This window comes from Lupinus angustifolius, chromosome LG02 (assembly GCF_001865875.1).
Source record: "Lupinus angustifolius cultivar Tanjil chromosome LG02, LupAngTanjil_v1.0, whole genome shotgun sequence".
NCBI classification, from domain to species: Eukaryota; Viridiplantae; Streptophyta; class Magnoliopsida; order Fabales; family Fabaceae; genus Lupinus; species Lupinus angustifolius.
The window spans coordinates 18,662,265-18,684,545 of record NC_032010.1 but is presented as its reverse complement, the minus strand read 5'-3'; the positions used below and the strand labels follow the sequence as shown (position 1 = coordinate 18,684,545).

Here is a 22,281-nt window from a genome sequence, read left to right as displayed (position 1 = left end):
TATTTTTTAGATTTGTTTTGTTGGGCTTAGCCCAATATTTTGTAATTAGGATAAATAAGGGTTCTCCCTTAAGGACATTATGTTTTTTACATCACAATTCTCTAATTTAGAATTTAGGATTTTCTTCTACATCATGAGTGAGTAATTCCCTTTGTTTCTAGGATTGGGGCTATGCCCTTTTACATTCAATAAATATTTGTTCTTACTTCTATTTCATTGAGTGTTGTGATTTGAATCATTAAACTGAGTTTTATTCATGCGAGTTGTCTGGCCAACAAATTACACATCTTAGATACATTGGGGAAGGACTGAGAGGTGAACCCAACTATCCGACCATTCATTTATTCAAACTAGAATCCTAATTCACGAGAGTAGTATTAGGATTCTCGGGGGTTTCTGGAATTCACCTTGGGTTGCTACGAAGCGATTGGATAGAAAGATCCAAGTAAAGGATTTGATTGATAATCATACCACGAGAGTATGTACGACTTCAATTGAGTACACGTGTCAGAGCTCGAGAGAGGATGACACATATCAAAGAGCAATTCACACTCACAACTTAAAGTTCATGAAAAGGAGCAAAACAAGGATTTGCGAGTGTAAAGGCGGTAACCCTTATTCTGAGAACTCTTCCTAAATTAGATTTCAATCCCTTTTGATTATTTTCATAATTATTCTTGGCAATTGTTCTAAATTCAATTTTATTCCTTATTTGAGTTAAGTATAAATTAATTGTTATAATTAAAGGAGTTTTCCAGTCCTCGTGCGATCGGTATTTTACTACATGACGACATAATCGTGCACTTGCGATTTGCTCTATCATTCTTTGTGAGTGGTTTTGGGAGGCATTTGAGAGGGAATGAAAGCACCAAATTGTTAGGAAGATTATACTGTTTTTATCTCTATTGGACTAAGAATGCAGAAAATGACTAAAAAAATGCTAAAAATAGTTCTAGAAATTCCTCATAGGGATTTGTCATTAATTCTTCCTTAATGAAGCAAAGTTCAAAAAGATAAAAATGATCTAGACCGTACATGTGGTCAGATCTTATAATAACGGAAAAAGTAAGATATTTTGAGAGAATGTTTAATCCTCTGCATAGTCTTTCATCCAGAAGAGCTTCCTTGCATCTCTTTTGGGTCTTTCTACATATCGGGCCCTAACACAGTTTTAAAATTTTTGCTTACAAAATTTTGCAACCCTGTTTAGTTTCCCTTACCTTTCTTGCTTGCTTCTTTTATAAACTATAAAAAAAATGTGAGATTGACAATTAGAAATTGATAGTTGCGCTACATTATCAAATCATATACAATTTGAATCAATTAAGCACAAATATATTCGATTGTAGTAAATGAAATTAAGGTAAAATATGCACTTATAACTTACTTTTATTATTTAAATAAATTATTGAACAGATAAATTTTATCTCTGTTTACTTAAGAAAATAGCCAGAGAGGATAAAAATAATGGATAGAATCTAGACTGTGATAAATTCTACTTACATGTAATAAGTAAGGTCCAGATTTATTGTTCTCACAATTTTTATATGAGAACTGTTCTTACTTGAGTAGCTTCATATATATATATATATATATATATATATATATTCTACCTACATTTGTTTGGCATATGTTCCATGATTTATGTAGTTTTACAACATCCAACATGTTACCCTTTTATTAGTTTATGCATAAAGAAAAATATTTAATACATACATATTACACTCTTATATATATTCTTTTCAATTTGTGATAGGTTCAGAATCTCAAATAATTCAAATCTAGATAAACTAAAGCCCACAAATATCTCTGAGTTGAACAATGCTTAATCGATTATTTTACTATATATATATATATATTGATTGATTGTTTATTTATTTATTCATAACTAAATATTGTAATCAGTCAAAATAGGGGAAGTTTTATTTTTGTTTGTGAAACATTATAGGGAAATGTTAAAATGGAGCACTGGTCAAATAATTAAAAGGGTAATTTTATAATAAAAATGATATGTGACTTGTTGAATGATATTGAACTCGATTTTTGGATGCTAACTTCCATTACTTTTAATGAGATCTTTATTATAGTATAATTTTATTTAGGGTTTTGTTATACTCAATCTTTAGAATTGAGGTTAAAGAACTCCAGAATGGATATTTTATAAGAAAATATGAATTTAAGTAAATAAATGATTCATTGACTAAAAAATTATTTTATTTAGGGTTAGTTTAGGAGTTGGATTTTGGAGGGGAATGAATGAAAATAGAAGACTTGAGAGTCATCTCACAAGTGTATTTCATAACTTTCAAGTCTTCCATTTTTCTTCATTTTCTTCTAAAATTCAACTCTCAAATATACCATTAGTTTGTTAAGTCTCAACCTTAACCCCTAGAGTTGAGGTTAACAAAATTCATAAATGTATCGCATATTAATTGTTTAGTCTGTGTTCTCACACACCAAAAGCCCATTTTAGTGCAATTCATTAAAATCTCAACCACCTATCAATTAATCTGGGCCGCATAACATTGAGACATTCATGTGAGTGCATACACATAATTCCTTGGCCCGTTTTTCGTAAAAATGGGGAACACGTAATAAGTTAATAACATGCTTTTATTTATATTAGGATCTAAGAGGATCTAAGAGGTTAGTTTTTTTATCATTGCAGGTTTGTTTTGTTATATCTCTTTGTTTCTTTATTTGTTTATAGAATTTTTTATTCAAAATAATCATTATTGTAATGTTGAAAATGACATGAACAGTGATGATGTCATAAAAAGGAAGAAAAAAGTAAATAATCTTTGACACTTTGGTATTTTTATCATTTCTCCTTAATTTTCTAAAAAAATTGTTAAAATGTCATTTTGCTACCTAATCTTGAGCAAACATAGCATAATATTGATTCTATGTTTTTTTGGTTCATCTATTTTGTTGTACAACATGAATTATGTTACTTATGTTATGATTCATTCTTTCATTCTTTATCACACAATCTTTCATTTTTCATTACACAAATAGATAAATATAATGAAAACTCACATTATGATTCATCAAATTTCACCCTCATTCACCTTCTCTCACTTTCTTATTCATTCATTCTATTTCATTCCATAATTTAATCTTACGTTTGTCATTTGTCGTCTTGTAGTAATATTGATAATAATTTGATTGATTATGAACTTAAATGTTATTAATATATTTAAGTTAATATTTGAAATAATTTTGATAATAATTGTGTGACAATATATTGATATTAATGTAATATTTATGAGCAAAATTTGATTTCATTCATTTTAATTTAAATATGAATAAATGAACAACAAATTAATTTGATTCTAAGAAATTTGCAAGTGAGAATTAATGCATCATTGAAGATTTGGAACAAATAAAAAAATAATTATGATCATTTTGTGTTGAACAATAAGAATGTGGTTTTACATCCGTTCATTCACTTTTTTATTCATTCATTGTGTTTCATTACATAATTTAATGATAATAATTCAATTGATTATGAACTTAAATGATATTGTTATCTTTTAGTTAAAATGATTATATTTCAGTTAATATTTGAAATAATTTTGATAATAATTGTGTAACGATATTAAGCATTAATGTAATATTTATGAGCCAAATTTGATTTCATTCATTGCAATTTAAATGTGAATAAATGGATAATAACTCAATTTGATTCTAAAAAATTTATAGGAGAGGATTAATGCATCATTTGAAATTTGTAACAAAAAAATAATAATAATTAGGATCATTTTGTATTGAACAATAGGAATGTGACTTTACATTTGTTCATTCCTTTCCTTATTCATTCATTGTGTTTTATCCCATAATTTAATCTTATAATTTCTTTTGATATGATTATCTTTCCGTTAAAATTTGAAATAATTTTGTTAATAATTATGTGATGATACATGATTATTAAGGTAATATTAATTAGCAAAATTCGATTTCATTCATTGCAATTTAAATGTGAATAAATGCACAATAACTTAATTTGATTCTAAGAAAGTTGCAAGTGATGATTAATATATGAGTTAAGATTTAGAACAAAGAAAAAATAATTGAGATCGTTTTGTTTATTTTTCTCACTTAACTCTGTAAACATGTTTACCTACATTTTTAACTATGCAACTGCACCATTAACATGTGCACTCTTTTATTCTATAATTTAATCTGATGTTTGTCATTTGTTGTCTTATAATTGGTAATAATTTTAATTGATTAAAGACTGAAATGCTATGATTATATTTTGATAATAATTGTGTAAGAATATTGATATTGATGTAATATGTATGAGCAAAATTTGATTTCATTCATTGTAATTTAAATATGAATAAATGGACAATAAATTAATTTGTATGAGCATAATCTGATTTCATTGATTCTTCTTAACTCCTTTGTCATCATTCTTATCAAATGCATCTCAAATAAAATATATTAAATAAAATACACATATAGGAGTTACATTTTTAAGGAACAAATATAATAAATAAAATAGAAATATATTATAACTGTTTTGAATTGATTGAGAGAGGAAATATATTTTCATAACTTATAATTGGTTGAGAGAGAAAATATATTTTTAAAATAAACGAATCAATATAAAATTAAATGACAAATAAAAATATTTTTTAAAGTGCATTTTTATCGACGTGTGTTTATTTTGTAGATTTGTTCTTCTTTATAGATCAGTTCTCATTTTCATTAATTTTTTTGTTTATTTTTCATAGATTTATTTATTTTGTTGTTAACAAAAAGAAATAACAAACTAATTTATAGCAAACCCTCTTTAGGAATCCAAAATACATGAAATATTTAAATATAGACCATTGAATACACTTGATTTATTTTATTTTGTTTCTTACCTTTGTTATTAAAATTGCAGATATAACAATATTAGTTTATATATTTTGATACTTTGTAATAATAATTATGAAACTCATGATTTTCATGATCAAATGTTTATTTATATCATATGAGTTCATATTACTATGATAATAATAGTTTATACTCAATTATATATTATCATGCCTTACTATATATTTAATCATTATATTGCATAATTTGTCAATTTATGGACGATTAATATATTATCATATCTTACTATGTGACAAAAGTTATGAAGAAATCGTGTCGTTACATTAGAAAACATATCCAATGAAATTAATTCACAATTTTCGTGTTTATATATATTTCGCTTTATTTTATCAAATTATTACACAATATTACTAATATACATTTAATAATATTCATACTTATGTGCTTCTAAATATTCGTCAAAATCAATGTCTCATGAGAATGCTCGAGTAATATGTGATTGTTTAACCATATGAATGTACAGGTAAGATGAATGTTCTTAATCATATGAATACACATGTAACATATGTGTTTCTTCATCATTAGAATGTATATTTAACATGTATGTTCTTCATCACACGAATGCACGAGTAACATATGTGCTCTTAACCATATGAATGCACAAGTAACATATTTTTTCTTAACCATATGAATGAATGCACGAATAACATGTGTGTTCTTAACTATTAAAATGCACGGGTAACATGTGTGTTATTAACCATTAGAATGCACGGGTAATATGTGTTATTAACAAAACGAATACACGAGTAACATATGTGTTATTAAACATACGAATACACGGATAACATGTTTGTTCTTAACCCTATGCTAAAAAATTATTACCCCATGCAAAATGCATGCGTAACTTACTAGTTTCCTCAAATTAATTATTTTTTGATTTGATATTTTTTTAAGAGTTACACCATTGAAGTTACAAACAGGGAAGTTGAAAAAATAATACTCTTATAGAAAAAATGATATATTATTTAATAAGTATAACTCTTTTTATTGTTTTATTCAATGTTTGTAAGTACTCAATCTTCATAAACATACTCAACCTTCATAAAAAAAATACTTAACCTTCCTCTCATACGGAGTAAATATTGAAAACTTTTAATATTAGATGATCTCTTTATTAGCGAGACTCTTAAAGTTTTATATATGTAGAAAATGATAACAAATGTTCCAGCAACATTATTAATTTTATAGATGACAGCTTTGTATAAAAGTAATACTCTTATATTTAGTATTTAAAAATCATAACTTTCAATACAAAATTTCTATCTCTTATGAGTCTCAATAATCTAAAGACTCGCCAACTTTTGGTGTGTGGACGAATGGCTACGCTCTACGGGTGTTCGGTACTTGTCTGCCTTTTGATATACCCAATAACCGGTATGAGTCAATTTTTCTCCCTTACATCATATACAACTAATAGTTTCGGAATTTGTATGATTGTGTTTTTCAATAAGTAGACCAGAGGAATCAATTTTTTAATATTTGATTTACTATTGTTCTTTTGTGTCATAAAAGAATGGTCAGTAAATGAGGTTGGAAGTCTTGATTGGAGTATCGTCTGGACTCGCTGGGGGAGGTACGTGAAAAGGTTATCCAACAACTAAGTTAGTAGAGTATTTTATTTTAGAGAGAGAAAAAAGTAAGTAAGAGAGAAGTATAGATAAGAGATGTATTAAATGATGGGTCAGAGACATTAATGTCGTGTCAAAAACATTTATAGTACCTGCTACAAATGGACCCTTCTGAGGCGGGTGAGCATGGGATGATGGGGGTTGAACTAGATGTTCGGGATGGATAGAAAGCAACCTGGAGGTATATGGGGTAGAACAACTATGATCCAGAAGATAGAATACGATTTTAGATTAACAACTCCTACTTAGTATTAGTGAAAGGTTAATTACACTTATTAATTTTTTTATAGAAAAAACACAATCATTTTTTATGAAATTAGATTCTTGTTGAGAATCGAGTATTGGAATATGAGAGAATATAAATTTTAATTTATTTAGTTGGAAACTAATAAACAAATTTACACTCTTCAAATTTTTGGTGTCAAAACACAAGAGCCTTTTTTTATAAATATGAATCACATGTTCTATTTTTTTTGTGTCTTAATTATATCCCAATTTAATAAAAATTGTCAGCTACTTAAAAAATCATAAAAACAAAAAATATTTATTTTTATATTATACTGTGGAATGTGATTGGTTGGACATGTATTTTTTGGGACAAAGAATTGTTGTTGCTTTTTTTATTGTCTCTCTTTGATCATTCTTGTGCCCACTGACATTTCCAACCATGGACCTATCTTCCACATTCAGATTCCGATCACAGAGCCTCACAACTCAGATACCCATTTCTCCAATCAAGAGCCCTTTCAAGCATCACCAACTACACTTCTCAACTAAGTTTAACACCAAACCCAAAAGTACTACTTCACTTATTGTCTCAGCAAAGAAAAAAGCACCCATTGAAGGTGTGAGTGATGAGTTGAACGCCATAGCTTCCTATAACCTTGACTTTGCTTACACTCGCAGAAGGGTCCGTGATGCTTTTGCTGAAGTGCAGCTTCAGCTTGATCATTGTTTGTTCAAGGTTTTGTTGACTTTTGATCATGGTTAATGCAAAAAAGGCTTCAATTGCTAAAGTTTCAATATTTAGTTTTTTATTTATTTAATTCCCATAAATTATATGGGTTTCGATAAATTTAACTTAATTACATTCACTTTGGTATTTAAAAAACTACACTCGTATAGCTTTTGAAATGAGAGTGTAGTTAAGTCAAATTTCTTAGAAGGGTCAATGTAATTTCCCTTTGTTGTTTTGCTTTAATTTTCCTTTATTGTGTGTGTTTTCACCATTGTTCAAGAATCATTTACTGATGTTTCCATCTGTCATGCTAGACTGCTCCTGATGGGATCAGAACTGAAGAAGTAAGGTTTTCTGCTTTACTTGATTATCTGTAGAAAATATGTATAAAACAAAATAAAATTGGAGTATGTTAATTTCTGAAGTTTTTTCTTTGATTAGTTTCTGTTACCTTGTTGGAAAATGTGATGTAATTTTAATTTATTTGCTAAGTAGTGGTATGAAAGGAATTCAAGGGGATTGGAAATTTTCTGTAAAAGCTGGATACCAGAATCTGGAGTTCCAATCAAGGCCTCTGTGTGTTTCTGTCATGGATATGGGGATACCTGCACCTTCTTCTTCGAAGGTTTGTCTTAATGCCATTTCATTAAGTTGCTATGCTACTTAGCATATTGTATTTTATGTTTTTAAGGAAGATTGAGTTGAGATTCATCATGTATGATTGCGGTTGGATTTGAACTTTTGTATATTCAGGCATAGCAAGGAGAATTGCTGCATCCGGATATGGTGTTTATGCTATGGACTATCCAGGTTTTGGTCTTTCAGAAGGATTACATGGTTACATACCAAATTTTGATGATTTGGTTGACGATGTTATAGAGCATTATACAAGAGTTAAATGTGCGTTTTTCTGGTACTCACGGTATCATATTGTTCATTGTTGTAATATTTGACATATGAAAATATACAATGTCATTAATCATGCTTTGTATTTCAATTGACAGTTAGGCCTGAAGTTAGAGGGTTGCCTCATTTCATATTGGGGCAGTCAATGGGTGGAGCAGTAACTCTTAAAGCTCATTTGAAGGAGCGAAATAACTGGGATGGAGTGATGCTTGTAGCACCAATGTGTAAAGTAAGGTCAATCCTTTGTATTGCAGTTGATGCTCACTAACTTCATTATTGTAATTTTCGAAGTTCTTATTCAGCTCAAACTCTGTGAACAATGAATCTTTTCAATCTTCTAAATGTGGTTTCTTTTACATAAAAAAGTATACCCTCAAAAGTATACATTGGTATTACTTTTAACACTGATTCAACTGGAATCTGTTTGCGTAGAAAAATGAGGACAATAATTAATCTCAAACCTGCAACGCCTCCCTTCAATTACATTCTGTAAGAGTGTGTGTACACCATAATGTCATCAGCAATGTCACTAGTGAAATATAAAGAAAAGTTCAGTAAATTTCATTGAAGTTTGGAATCCACTTATGCATGGACCTGAGCTGAGAATCTATGCATCTAATCTTTTATGTCATTGGAAATTCAATAATGCATATTGATTGAAATTATTTCATTTCAACCTAATTGTGTAATTTTACCAGCATTGCAATTGGGTAAGTTTTACTCTTGCTTGTATGGCAACAAGTTTTGCGCACAGTTTAGTGTATGATGCTGATTTCAGGTTTTTTAGATGTTCTCATATATTTGAAATTTATGGTGTAACTATATCCAAATAATAAAGAAAATTTGCAGCACCAATTTTGGTAGTCTCTGCAGAGTTTTTGCTCCATGTTATGATTATAGATCATGGAGTCTTACTAGGACTTAGAAACAGAATGAAAATTCATCCTTGGAGAACAAAAGGTTATAAACCTTGTAGGATTCTTCTTTCTTGCATAGAAAGCAAGATGAAGAAAGTGGTTAACTATGTTAGCTCCTTTCTGTTTATAGTTGTTTGTAATATGTGAGGGTTTCATAGACCAAGATTTTTTGCCTCTAACTATATCAGTCCTATTGACTTATTCACATATTCAGGGGCATTTTATACTACTAGCTTCGGGTGTACTTAATTAAAATTAAAATGGAATGTACTAATGATTTGGTTTGCATTTCACCGCTTTGTTGTGTTTGGACATTCTTTTTGTACAGTTGTTTATAGAATCTTCATACACATAATATTGCTTTTGTTAGGCATGGTTTATTGATCCATATGAAGCAACTAATTATATTTACATTATATTGAATAAGCAAAATAAGTCTAAGTTGAATGAGAATTATTCTTTTGATTTTAGTTTCCTATAACTCGGGGGTGTATTAGTTTATCTGTCAAATGAAGCATGATTTGCTGATCTTTTGTGTTGCTTAAAAGATTGCAGATGAGGTTTTACCACCAGATGCAGTTATGAAGGGATTAGCTCTTTTGTCTAAAGTAATACCAAAAGCAAAGCTCTTCCCGAACCAAGATCTAGCAGAGTTGGCTTTCCGAGAACCAAGCAAAAGAAAATTGGTTGGTAACTTTGTCAACCTTAATTCTTGGATGACTAGAGAATGAAATCAAATAATTATTTGCTTCGATATAATTTTTTCTAACAAAATCCTTGTGACCCCTAATTGTTTAGAATGTCATTACATGCCATTTAAGCTTCAATTACTAATAGATCCATATTATGTACTTAGTTGTATGACAACATTGTAACCGGTCATGCTCTGGCGCTGTTAGGAATTGGTGATTCCTTGAACATGTTTCTTTATTAGCATACATGAGGATCGCCAACTTGATATGCATTGCATTCCATTCATCTATAAAACGAAAAATAGTGGATAGCTATTTCATCCTAAATCTTAGTTTATCAATATTCATCATCTTAAACATGTGATTTCTTAGTTTATCCCTTCTTAATACTCTTCCCAACCATCTTACATTGCTTTGCATTGCACCATATTTTATTGATTTGATAGCCATTCTATATTAATCAAGAAAGCAATGTGCCTCTTTTGTCACTGTTCCTCCCTCTTAATGTGTCACGTGTCACATTAATCTTTTTGAAACACATTCTTGTTCCTATTACTAATCACTATCTACTTCCTTCTTTTCAGGCTGTTTACAATGTTATCTGTTACGATGATCAACCACGATTGAAAACTGGAATGGAACTTATAAGAGCCACAAAAGAAATCGAATCACAAGTGCAGGAGGTTACTTTGTTATTTTTTTTAATCTCTCTCCATTCATTTTCTTTCTGATGTTGTTTTTTTTATTTTTCAGAATGAAATTTAGAATTTTGCTATGGTTATTTATCTTTGTTTCATGCAATCATTATCATGTCAACAAAACAAAACATTTATTTCTTTTGTGGGTGAATGCAGGTTTGTGCTCCATTATTGATTATGCATGGAGCAGAAGATAAGGTAACAGATCCATTAGTGAGCCAATTTCTTTATGAGAAAGCATCTAGCAATGATAAGACTCTAAAGATTTATGAAGGTGGTTACCATTGCATTTTGGAAGGAGAAACTGATGACAGAATTTTTGCTGTACATGATGACATAATCTCATGGCTTGATGCTAGAGTAAAAAAATAGTACTTTCTTGATTTTTGTTTTTTTGGTTGAATATAATTAATTTCTTGGGTCATTGTTATCTTATCATTTATAACGAGTTTTACTTATTCAATAAATTATATGGATTAATTCATTTTTGAGTTTGATTGATTTATTAATCAACTTCTATGAATTTTACATAGTTGGACAGTGATAAATAAAAGCTAATAAAAAGAAAATCGATTCACTGTGATTTTTATTTTATTTTTAATTTTCTGCATTTTGCTAGCATAGATTTTTGTTAGGTAATAAGCCTGTTAACATTATCTATTTGTTTTATATCAATAAGACATTTGGTCTACTAACCAGATGTTGGATGATTCAAAGGACAGGTGGGTAATTGCCCCCTAAATTTTTTAATTTTTTTATTAAAACATTCTTTTTTATTTTATTATCTAAATAACATATCTTCTACGTCACAAAGTGTGTCATCCATGTGTTATTGCTAAGATTGATTATAAAAACACTTAATTATTAAATTTGTAAGTTATAAAATATATTTTGTCAACAAATTATAACAAATGATATATTGAGTAATGCATTTTTTGGAACAAAGAATATACTCAATTTACCTAAATCCAAACATGTTTGTCTTTATGGAGATATTCATTGGAGCTAACATATTTCTTTAATTTGCAGCTTGATAAATAAATTTAGTACAACTTATATAATCCTTCTAAAAATTATATTTTTTTTTCTATAATTTATATTGAAAAAGAAATAACTGAAAATTTTACATCTTATCTAATCCTATATATTTTTTGTTACACAATTAATTTTAGTTATAAATTTTAATTAAATATTGTTGTCCCTTCTAAAATTTAGATTAAGATCTGTCACTGCTAGTGATGTAAGGCTCCACGAGATCTTTAAAGTTGAGAGTTTGATTCTTGGGAGTGACACTTATATTTATCGAACGAACCGCACTCCTTCGTATACGTCAGGAGTCCATTGATGAGAAGGGGCTGGGGAAAGCTTGAACCCAATTCCTATAGTGATGAATATAAGCGCAATTGAAATTCCCGGGGAGTTATACATTTGTGTATTGATAAGACCATTCACTATTTCTTGAAGCTCGATCTCTCCCCCGGATGAACCATATAGCCAAGAAAAACCATGAACCAGAATAGAAGAGCTTGCCCCACCCATGAGTAAATATTTCGTAGTAACCTCATTAGACCGTACATCTTTCTTGGTATATCCAGATAGTAGATAGGAGCATAAACTTAAACATTCTGGAGTAGCACCTGATTAGTTTATTGCCAAAAAAAAAAGTGAAGATATATTGTTTCTAATATCAAAACAAATCTATTGACTTATATTTTGATAGATGAATATGACAATTTATGCATCTGCTTTTTAGAGAAGGATTTAAGAATTTAGTCTTTGCTTCAAACTTCAATTTTGGTGGTTGGATTTTTAAACAATATAAAATATAGTCGTCCTTTCTTGTTAGACAGATCAGCACTGAAGTTTCATTGCCCATTATTTTGTTTTTAAGGTAAGTTAAAACTTATGTCTTGCACATTTATTTTCCTCAAAATATTTTTCAAGGGTTATATTAAAAGTTTCCTTGACTTGCCCTTTGAGATTTTGTTATCAAAGTTTTGGTGGACTGAATTGGTTGGAGAAGAGGAATGTAAAAAGGAACTCATAAAATGCATAAAGGGGACAAGAAACTTTAAAACAGTGTTGTTAGAACCGGACTGGACCGGACGGTTCGATCGGTCTGACCGCTGACGGGACTTGAAAACGGTTCTGGTTTGCCGTCTTAACCGAATGAGAATTGGACCGCTTTGAACCGGAGAAAATCCAGTCCGACCGTGTTAAACTGGATTAACCAGGGAAGTAAACCGGACGACCCACTTAAAAATAAAAAAATAGAAGAATATTATAATATTTTGTTTTACTACGTTCCAAAAAAATTATTTCAATATAATTATACATAATTATAAATTATATAAAGTTTTACATTTATATATAACTATATATTTATCAATAAAAATTATTAATTATGTACGAAATTACTCAGACCGGAAGATTAAACTTAATACCTGCCTATTTGACATGCGGCTCAAGTTTCACAATCCTTTAAACAGATATCTTAACTCCTTTGTCATAATCAATGTTTTAAATTAAGTTTGCAAGTATATTTCTTTTATTGCAATTGTGGGAAACTGGGGGATTGCTGCCAAAATTATGGTCATAAACTCAGTGTTGTTAAAACCGTACCGGTTATCAAACTGGTCAGGGTACTGGTATAGTGGTTCAGTAATTAAACTGCATGCCGGTTAAACCGGACATACCTACTTATATTTATATATATATAAACCTATAACAAAAAAATTCCAAATAGGTAGATACTCAAATTTATAATCCATATTTATAATCTACTCAAAATTCACATAAATAAATAACTTGAAGTCTTTAACAAATTCAAAGTCTAAATTAAAAAACATATATCAATCCAAAAGTATCACTTTACAACCACAAAATATAAATAAATGATATAACTTCACAACTCACTCTATAAAACAAATAAATTTAGAGTTTTAACATTTAACAACGAGGAGTCAAAGTTATCTTATATAAATATTATATTTTTCTACCAAATCATATCTTCATACAGTACTCCAAGATTACACAAATGTCACTGAATGCCGGTTAAACCGGACATACCTACTTATATTTATATATATAAACCTATAACAAAAAAATTCAAAATAGATAGATACTCAATTTTATAATCCATATATGGGTCACCTTGTAATGAGTTTTTAAGTTTTTTAAAAAAAAAAAAAATATATATATATATATAAACCAACCGGTTTAGTAAAATACCGGCTGGTTCACCAGTTTTGACCAATTTTTAACTGGTTTTGACTGATTTTAATACTTGGCCGGTTCAACACCTGTACCGTACCGGTTAGAGGCCCGGTTTACCGGTTTTTCTGTTGAACCGGCCGGTACGGTACGATTTTTATAACTATGCATGAACCATTGTGGAGGTTAATAATGTGTAACTATCATTTAAGTCGTAAAAGTCAACATTAATTAATATTTTATATTATTAAAGAACATGAAATAAATTAATATTTTATATGTATCATAAAAAAAATTAATATTTTATAAAGAAACTTAGCAGTCAACTACTAACTGCCAAGCACGTCGTTTTTAAGTTATTGCCAAATGCAATTTTTTAGGGGGGAATATTCGTTGCAATTTCTTTTGCAACATTAGAAGTTTAGAACGAGTGGATCACCTTTCCTAAAAATGAGTGTGACTCTAAGTTACTTTAATAAGAACTAAAAAACTTCTCTAGGAAATATACTATCTCCTCCTCTCTTTAAAGAAAAGAGAAAAGTTTCTCCCATAATAAATTATTTCCTCATATTAAGAGATAATTTATCTCTTTAAATATACTCAGAATTTGACATGTGTCTTTTTTCACTAAAACTCAGGAGTAAATAATAAGATATATTCATTTGTATAATTTCATTAAAACTCAGGGGTAAATAATAAGATATATTCATTTGTATAATTTCATTAAAACTCAGGGGATGTCAATATAATTTACTCTATATTTTAAATAAAACTTTTAAAGATAAAATAAATAAGATATATATTAAACAATAAATGAATTTAAATAGATAAATTATTTCCTAAGTAAAGCAACAACCGAGGAGAGGCGAAGATGATATTGCACAAAAAAAGGGTTCACTCCAATTAATGAATAATAGTTTAAAACAAATGTATGCATAGAATAAAAACTTTTTATATTATCATTCTATCACTCATCATTCATATTTAATAATCATTAACTTTTAAATATTAGTAATATAAATAAATAGTAAATAATATATTGTTTGTGTATAAATATTTATTCTGACAATGTATAGATATTACATTCATAAAATATTTATGTAAAATAGAAATTAAACTTTAATAATAATAATAGTAATAATAGATTTTGAATTGATAGTTAATAAAATGAGTAACATAATAAATATTCATTATTATATTGTTGGATCTTGTTGATTTTTTAGTATGATATTTAACTAAAATGCAATAAAATACTTTAATTATACGATTAGAGATAATACTTAATTTGGTTCTTTAAAGTATTATGATGTCAACTTATTCCTGTACTCTTAGATTCATGGACTCAACTTACTTTAATGGGACCTTGAGGTCACATTTTTCACCAACAAAGTGTTATAACTCTTCACTCCCAATGAAGACTATCCTACTTTCATGCAATTTAGAGACTTTAACAAGCAATCAATATAAATTTGTCATTATATTAGTCTCTCATAAAAGAATTAATGGCAAAGTCAAATTCCACAATTAGCATAGTAAATAAACCAATTACTATAATATATATGTAAATTATTTTCATATTAAAATTCAACACTGATTTATTAGGGGCTAAAACATGTGTAATTTCATACATACACAATACATATATTACTTCTCATTTTTCACAAAATTGTAGGTGTCAAGTTTGATGTATGAATGTGAGTACAAATAAGATGTAAAAAGATTACTCAATTATTATCAACTTCATCATATATTATAATATAGGTTGTGTAAATAAGTGTCATATGCACAATAAATAATGATTAAATCATTAATAATTCTCATAGTTAATGTCAATAAAAAATTATTCAATTATGATAAAAAAATATATACAATTTGTTGTCATATTTGATGTTACTAATTTAGTGATCCAAAGGTCGTGATGATCTCATAAACTTGGTCTTACAAAAAAATTATCATTAAATTAGCCACTCAAAGATTGAATTTCCACTAAGTTAGTCCATGCATAATTAAATATTTAAAGACTAATGTGGTGGAAAGTTTAATATTTGAGGGATAAGTATAGTGACAAATTTCTTAATAGAACTAAGTTTATGGTAAATTTAATATTTTAATGACTAATATGACGACAAAAAATTTGGAGTTCTAAGTTGGTGTCTTCTTTGAATAACCAAATTGTCTATTTACTCTATAATTAATATCTTATTCTATAATAATTTTACTTCATTAAAAAATTACAACTTACTATCAATAATAATTTAAGGCATGTATGGGGTTTGGGGTGGTTACTGATTTTTTATTTTGGTTTTGAAATTGTATTTTTAAAAAGAAACTCATTTCATTTCTTTTTGCTGAAATGTTATTTTACTCTTTTTTAGAACGATTTTACCTCAACTTTCAAAATAATAAAAATAGTTTCATTAATTTTGTTTTTCAAAATTATATCATCATATTCTCACCTCAATACTAACCACCTACACCTCCTGCAACACTACTACTATTCTGGTAACCAACACCATCTTGGTGATCACCATTCATGATGACCAACATCTTATCACTATTATGACCATCCAACCATTATCTAGCAATCATCACTGCAACTATTGTGATTATCACCCCAACAGTCGCCTTCTAGTGACCACCATCTTGGCCATATCAACCATGACCACCCTAGTTGTTGTACTGCCACACCACCATCATGACCATGATGTTTATCACCTCAACCACCGACATCATCACCCTAACCACCACTCCAAACACCTCTTTGACCAAAACAAATGGATTAGGATCAGCTGCTAACTATGACAAGGAACCAGACTAGCATGCTCGTGACCAAAACAAGGAACCAGGCCAACATGCTCGAGATCAAGATAAGCTTGAACCAGGCTGACCAAGACTTGATCATCTTTGTGAAACATTCTCTGAAAAGTTAATCAATTAACACAATTGTTAATTGATTAATGGACTAACTACTTCAATTGGTTTATATTTCTGTCAATTGGAGTTAGTTATTTTGTTAAGTTAGTTTGCGATAATCAATTATTTGTTTTAGCTAATCGATTATCTAGTAGTTAGAGTTTGTTATTTTCTGGTTAGTTTACTTGCTTTGCAAGACACCTTGTATAAATACCTTTGAATGGATCTATTTGAATAAGAAAGGAATGAGGCATTGTTCTATTTTCGTCATAATTAACAATACCACTTCTACCCCAACTACTACTACTACCATTAATGAACACTCTAATTTCAACCTTAACCAACACTACCACAAACAACCACCACCTTGTGATGGTTGTCACCACCACGATCTTGTCCACTTCACCACAACTCTAATTATTATTATCATCATTATCGCTGCCACTTCTACCACCACCATCACTATAATCCCCATTCCTTTCACACAACCATCACCAGCAGTGTGATTTGCATTGCATTCACACCATCACCATATTGATGTGATGATACTAGAAATAGTATCACATGACAACAATATATGATGTCATGGGACAACAAGAATGAGAAAAAATATTGGTTAAGGTGGTCGACCGTGTTAGGTAGTGACATATAAGAAATTTTAAAAATTCCAAATTGTTAGTGTTTAAAATTGAAACTATAATACTAAAAATAAATTTTAATTTCTAAAAATTTCTAAAAACTTTTTTTTTGTGGGGCTATGTTATCCAATTTGTCAATTTAAAAAAATTAATAGACAATTCACACCTTTCATCAAATCAAAGTAGATTACCAATTTGGGGATAACTCATCACTATTATAGAGGAGTCTAGCTCCCCTATTGTTTATTCTCCATTTTGTTTTTTGTTTTTTCCTTATGAATGCATAAATGGCAATATATACCTAATTCAATCCATAGAAAAACCTGTATGCCATTTGGTCCATATTCACAACTATTCCCACATTTATGGAGTAATGTGATTATCTCTCCTAACAAGTGTCAATCTATAAATTGAACCATTAGATTTTTGCTCATCCTGAAATTTAGCATGGTCTTATCCAGTGTTGTAAAAACCAGTTTGTGTCGGTCACTTCAACCGATCCCAATACTGGTACAGTACAATAATAATATTGGTCATGCACTCATATCAGTCAAAGCTGGTCATATCAACCGATTTTCAATTAAACTGTACCAATAATATAGTCCGGTTTTTATTTAAAATCAATTTTTTAATGAAAATGAACAAAATTGTTAGGTTTTTATTGATTTTTCATAGTTAATGTTAATATAATATTTGTATATTTAATTTCGCCAATAACATTACTCTTGCATTAGACTTGTTGGTATTGGGATCTATCCACAAACATTGGATCGTGCTCTATTCAGTTCTATTTACCTCCACATAGAAACCTCTTCAGAATCATTAAAAAATGGTTAACATGGAGAAAGAGAACAACCCATTGTTGCAGGATCTAATTAAGAATCTAGGACACTGTGCTGTTATAGATGGAGGTTTTGCTACCCAGCTTGAAAGCCATGGAGCTTCCATCAATGACCCTCTTTGGAGTGCTGTTTGTTTGATCAAAGAACCACATCTTATCAAAAAGGTTTTTTTCTCTCTGTTTGATCTCATTTTCTTCTTCCCATGTTTCTGCTTTTTTTTTCCACATTCTTTATCCAAGGTTTTGTTTTGCATGTCTGTATGAATGTGATGATATAAATTGGGGTTCTATTTTTGGGTTTTGTTTAGGTTCATTTGGAATACTTGGAGGCTGGTGCTAATATATTGGTCACTTCATCTTACCAGGTAAAGTTTTTGTCTTAGCTGTTTTCCATTGGGAAATCATTTTTTGGATTATTTTTTTATGACCTATTAGTATTCCTGAATGACTAGTTAATGGTGGAGTAATGTAAAGATTCATTTTTGTTATGTTTGAAGTTGCCCTGTAACTTAGATGAAGATATCATACACCTATAAGTTTATATTTGAAATGATTATTGATGCTCATTTTGCAGACTAGTTCTAGGAGTGGACTATGGATCTATGCTTTTCTACACAACCTGAAAGATTATAATAGACCATCATAGCAATGAAGTTATTTTAACAATCATTCATGACAATTGCCAGAAAATTTTGCTTTTTATAACGCATAGATAAACCAAAGTTATCTCAAATGGTTGCACAAATAACATCTATTCTTATGTATGTTTGTGTTATTAAATTGCATAGAAGAACAATCTTTAGCTATCAAGCGAACATGAAACTCAGAAGTACAGGATAAATGGTTTCTATGTTGTCAATTAGCATAACATACAAAAAATTCACTTGTGAGTATCTACTTTCATTGCTTTCAAGCACTGAATTTGACATTTTAAATCTCTATTGTTGAAATCTTAATTTTGAATCAGACTTGTCGCAGTAATGGACCATTGGTTGTTCAGATATGTTACTATCATAGTATCATGCAATGCTCGCAATTTTATTGTTTCCTTATAGAATTTTCCATGATTATAGGCTACAATTCCTGGGTTTTTGTCCAAGGGTCTGACTATCGAGGAAGCGGAGTTGCTACTTATTAGGAGTGTCAAATTGGCTGTTGAAGCCCGTGACAGTTTTTGGGATTTGGCTAAAAGAAATCATGGACATAAACATAGCAAGGCTTTGGTTGCAGCCTCTATTGGAAGCTATGGAGCTTATCTTGCTGATGGCTCAGAATACGGGTGCTTCTACACTACTTGTAACTTGAACAGTTTAGTTTATATCAATCCTGAAGAGTAAAACCAACAAGGTGTTGGTCTAGCTAGATCCCTAGGATGACCAAAAGGTCAAGGTTCGATTCCTAGGAGCGACACTTGTTGGGAGGGGCAGTCACCCACCCCGAAAGGGATTAGTCCTTACCCAAAGGGTGAGGGGATACCCTTGGTCATACCAAAAAAAATCCTAAAGAGTAAATACTTGGTATGTTCTCAGATTGTTTGTTTGCATAACTTGATCATGTTAATATCTTCTTCTAGTGGCTGCTATGGACCAGATGTGAGTTTGGACAAATTGAAGGATTTTCACCGTCGCAGATTGCAAGTTCTTGTTGAAGCATGCCCCGACATGCTTGCTTTTGAGACCATTCCAAACAAACTTGAAGCCCAGGTCTTCTTTTATTTTTGTTGCCAATAAACATGTGTTATAGATAGTGTACCTTGCATTAGATCCTTAAATTACACAAGTGCATAGTTATCTTTTTTGGACCATACTATAAATCTTAGGAACACCAAGAAACTCAGATCCGTCTGATTTGTAATTTTTTCACTACTGACATATATCTTTTAACATGGTTTTTCAAAATCAATGGTACTTGATCATACTCTTACTTACGGCTTTGGCTCTTCTTATCCAATAGACATACACATTTTGAACTATTAACACTGTCCTTGATTCTAGGATAATGCTATTGGCACTTCAAATTGGCTATTCACAGTTTCAAACTCCCGGTTAATCTATCATAATTTTAGTTTTTTATTTTACAAAATCTCATCGGTTAATGAAGAGTACGAAAAGACAATTGAGAGTGTAGTAGCCTCACTGAAGATTCTAACTTCTACAGACTGCAATCTAGGAAGCTTCTCTGATATTCATTTTCGACATTTCATATTGCAGGCTTGTATTGAATTGCTTGAAGAAGAAAATGTTCAAATCCCATCTTGGCTCTGTTTCACAACTGTAGACGGTGAGAATGCTCCTTCGGGAGAGAGCTTTGCAGACTGCCTTGAAGTAATAAATAAGAGTAACCGGGTCAATGCTGTTGGCATAAACTGTGCACCACCCCATTTTATTGATAATCTCATTTGCAAATTTAAACAGGTAACTTAATTCTCACGCCACCTATTTCAATACTTGAAAAATAATGTTTCCATCATCAGAGAATTGATTAAAAGTTTGTAATCTTGTCTCTCCAGTTGACAAAGAAAACGATCATTGTTTATCCCAACAGCGGTGAGGTATGGGACGGTAGAGCGAAAAAATGGCTGGTAAGTCAGGGTTCTTTCTCACACACACATGTGCCTACTTAATGCTATGTTTCATATGTTACACACACATGTGCCCACAAATTGCTATGTTAATCATGTGAACCATTGTTTCAATTACAGCCATCTAAGTATTTTGATGATCATGATTTTGGATCTCATGCAACACGATGGCGTGATTTGGGAGCTAAAATCATAGGAGGCTGTTGCAGAACTACACCTCTTACCATTCAAATAATTTCAGATGCTTTAGGAGAAAAATCTTAGATGCGCTCATTGATGTAATTGTTTTTTTTTACAAATGTCATTTATAGTTTTTAATTCTAATCAATTGCAGTTTGTGCGTTCAGTTGAAAGGATTTTGTTTCATTTTCCATAAAAAACTTAAAGAGAAGTATATGCTGATGCATAAACTTGGTATAAACCTAAATACATCCACAAATCACCCAAAGTGAAAAATTTGTTAATTTTGACAAGGAAATATTTTACTCAATGCTGTTAATATTTGATTATCAGAATCCTTGAAAATCCTGAGTTCATTGTTCAATAGTATGTTATGCTAGAAAAAAACTCAGAATTGTTGTTCTGTCCTAAGTTGGGTTCTTTGGGTTAGAACACACTTCTTGCAGCAACCTCTTTGAATCTTCAATTGATTGCCTAAGTATATCACTGACTTGCAACTTCGCAAGCCAATCCAACAATTGTGTCAGTGAGGGTGCACAAGATGAGTGCAATGAGAACGAAAGCATTCTTATCCACATGGCCATGGTAATTATTTATATCAGAACCTTGAAGTGAGGGTTTGCACATGCATATTCTGATTCTTATATATATTATTCTTACCCTTTATCCCTTGATAATAGTATTAAGTGTTTATATTTAACTCATGATCTCTTATTAACTATCTAGGTGTAAAATTATACAAACATTTAATTATTACTGTTTTTACTTTTTTTATTTCTTCCTAAAACATTTATTTTACTTCTCATGATCACTTCCTTTAATCAAAAGATGCATAGCTGCATAAAACATTAAAACCAAAATTATTAAAATCATGGAGCAAAACAAGAAATATATATATATAATTTAATTAAAATATTAAGAGAGGGTATTAGATAAATTTACCTCAGACCCACATCTTCTAATCACCTCATCTTAATAATCTCACATGGATTCTACCATTTAAGAGACACCACCAGTGTCGGACATTTTGTGTTAAGTGAGAGTGACTAAAAAAATGAGAGTGGTTGTGTTAATAGTCATTTTGTAATTGAAATGTATATGATTTTGGGGCATTTAGTGTGTATTCATGATACAAATTGTGTACAACTCCCAAGAATTTAGTTTAATTTTATCTTGCTTAGGAACTTATATGTGTTTATGTCAATTGCAGAAGAAGAAGCATGAAA

General features: G+C 29.9%; 2 protein-coding genes across 2 annotated transcripts; both read left to right on the top strand.

Annotated features, from left to right (window-relative positions):
- On the top strand, nt 7,131-11,083 carry LOC109337582 (caffeoylshikimate esterase). The gene is made up of 8 exons (XM_019574591.1): nt 7,131-7,482; nt 7,791-7,820; nt 7,972-8,101; nt 8,230-8,376; nt 8,481-8,611; nt 9,848-9,985; nt 10,576-10,674; nt 10,846-11,083. The coding sequence occupies exons 1-8, from the start codon at nt 7,186-7,188 to the stop codon at nt 11,059-11,061; spliced, it is 1,188 nt and encodes a 395-aa protein (XP_019430136.1). The 5' UTR covers nt 7,131-7,185; the 3' UTR covers nt 11,062-11,083.
- Nucleotides 18,202-21,334, top strand: LOC109337573 (homocysteine S-methyltransferase 1-like). Its single transcript, XM_019574581.1, has 7 exons — nt 18,202-18,459; nt 18,603-18,659; nt 19,368-19,573; nt 19,868-19,997; nt 20,505-20,708; nt 20,804-20,875; nt 20,996-21,334. Exons 1-7 carry the CDS (start codon nt 18,283-18,285, stop codon nt 21,137-21,139), a joined length of 990 nt encoding a protein of 329 aa, XP_019430126.1. The 5' UTR covers nt 18,202-18,282; the 3' UTR covers nt 21,140-21,334.

What these genes read in the sequence shown, in the direction of transcription:
- LOC109337582 (XM_019574591.1), top strand. Translation starts at nt 7,186, where the DNA reads ATGGACCTATCTTCCACATTCAGATTCCGATCACAGAGCCTCACAACT. An exon ending in TTGATCATTGTTTGTTCAAG is followed by an intron (nt 7,483 to 7,790) that starts GTTTTGTTGACT and finishes CTGTCATGCTAG; the next exon opens with ACTGCTCCTGATGGGATCAG. An exon ending in TTGTAGCACCAATGTGTAAA is followed by an intron (nt 8,612 to 9,847) that starts GTAAGGTCAATC and finishes GTTGCTTAAAAG; the next exon opens with ATTGCAGATGAGGTTTTACC.
- LOC109337573 (XM_019574581.1), top strand. Translation starts at nt 18,283, where the DNA reads ATGGTTAACATGGAGAAAGAGAACAACCCATTGTTGCAGGATCTAATT. An exon ending in GCTGATGGCTCAGAATACGG is followed by an intron (nt 19,574 to 19,867) that starts GTGCTTCTACAC and finishes ATCTTCTTCTAG; the next exon opens with TGGCTGCTATGGACCAGATG. An exon ending in CAAACAAACTTGAAGCCCAG is followed by an intron (nt 19,998 to 20,504) that starts GTCTTCTTTTAT and finishes TTCATATTGCAG; the next exon opens with GCTTGTATTGAATTGCTTGA.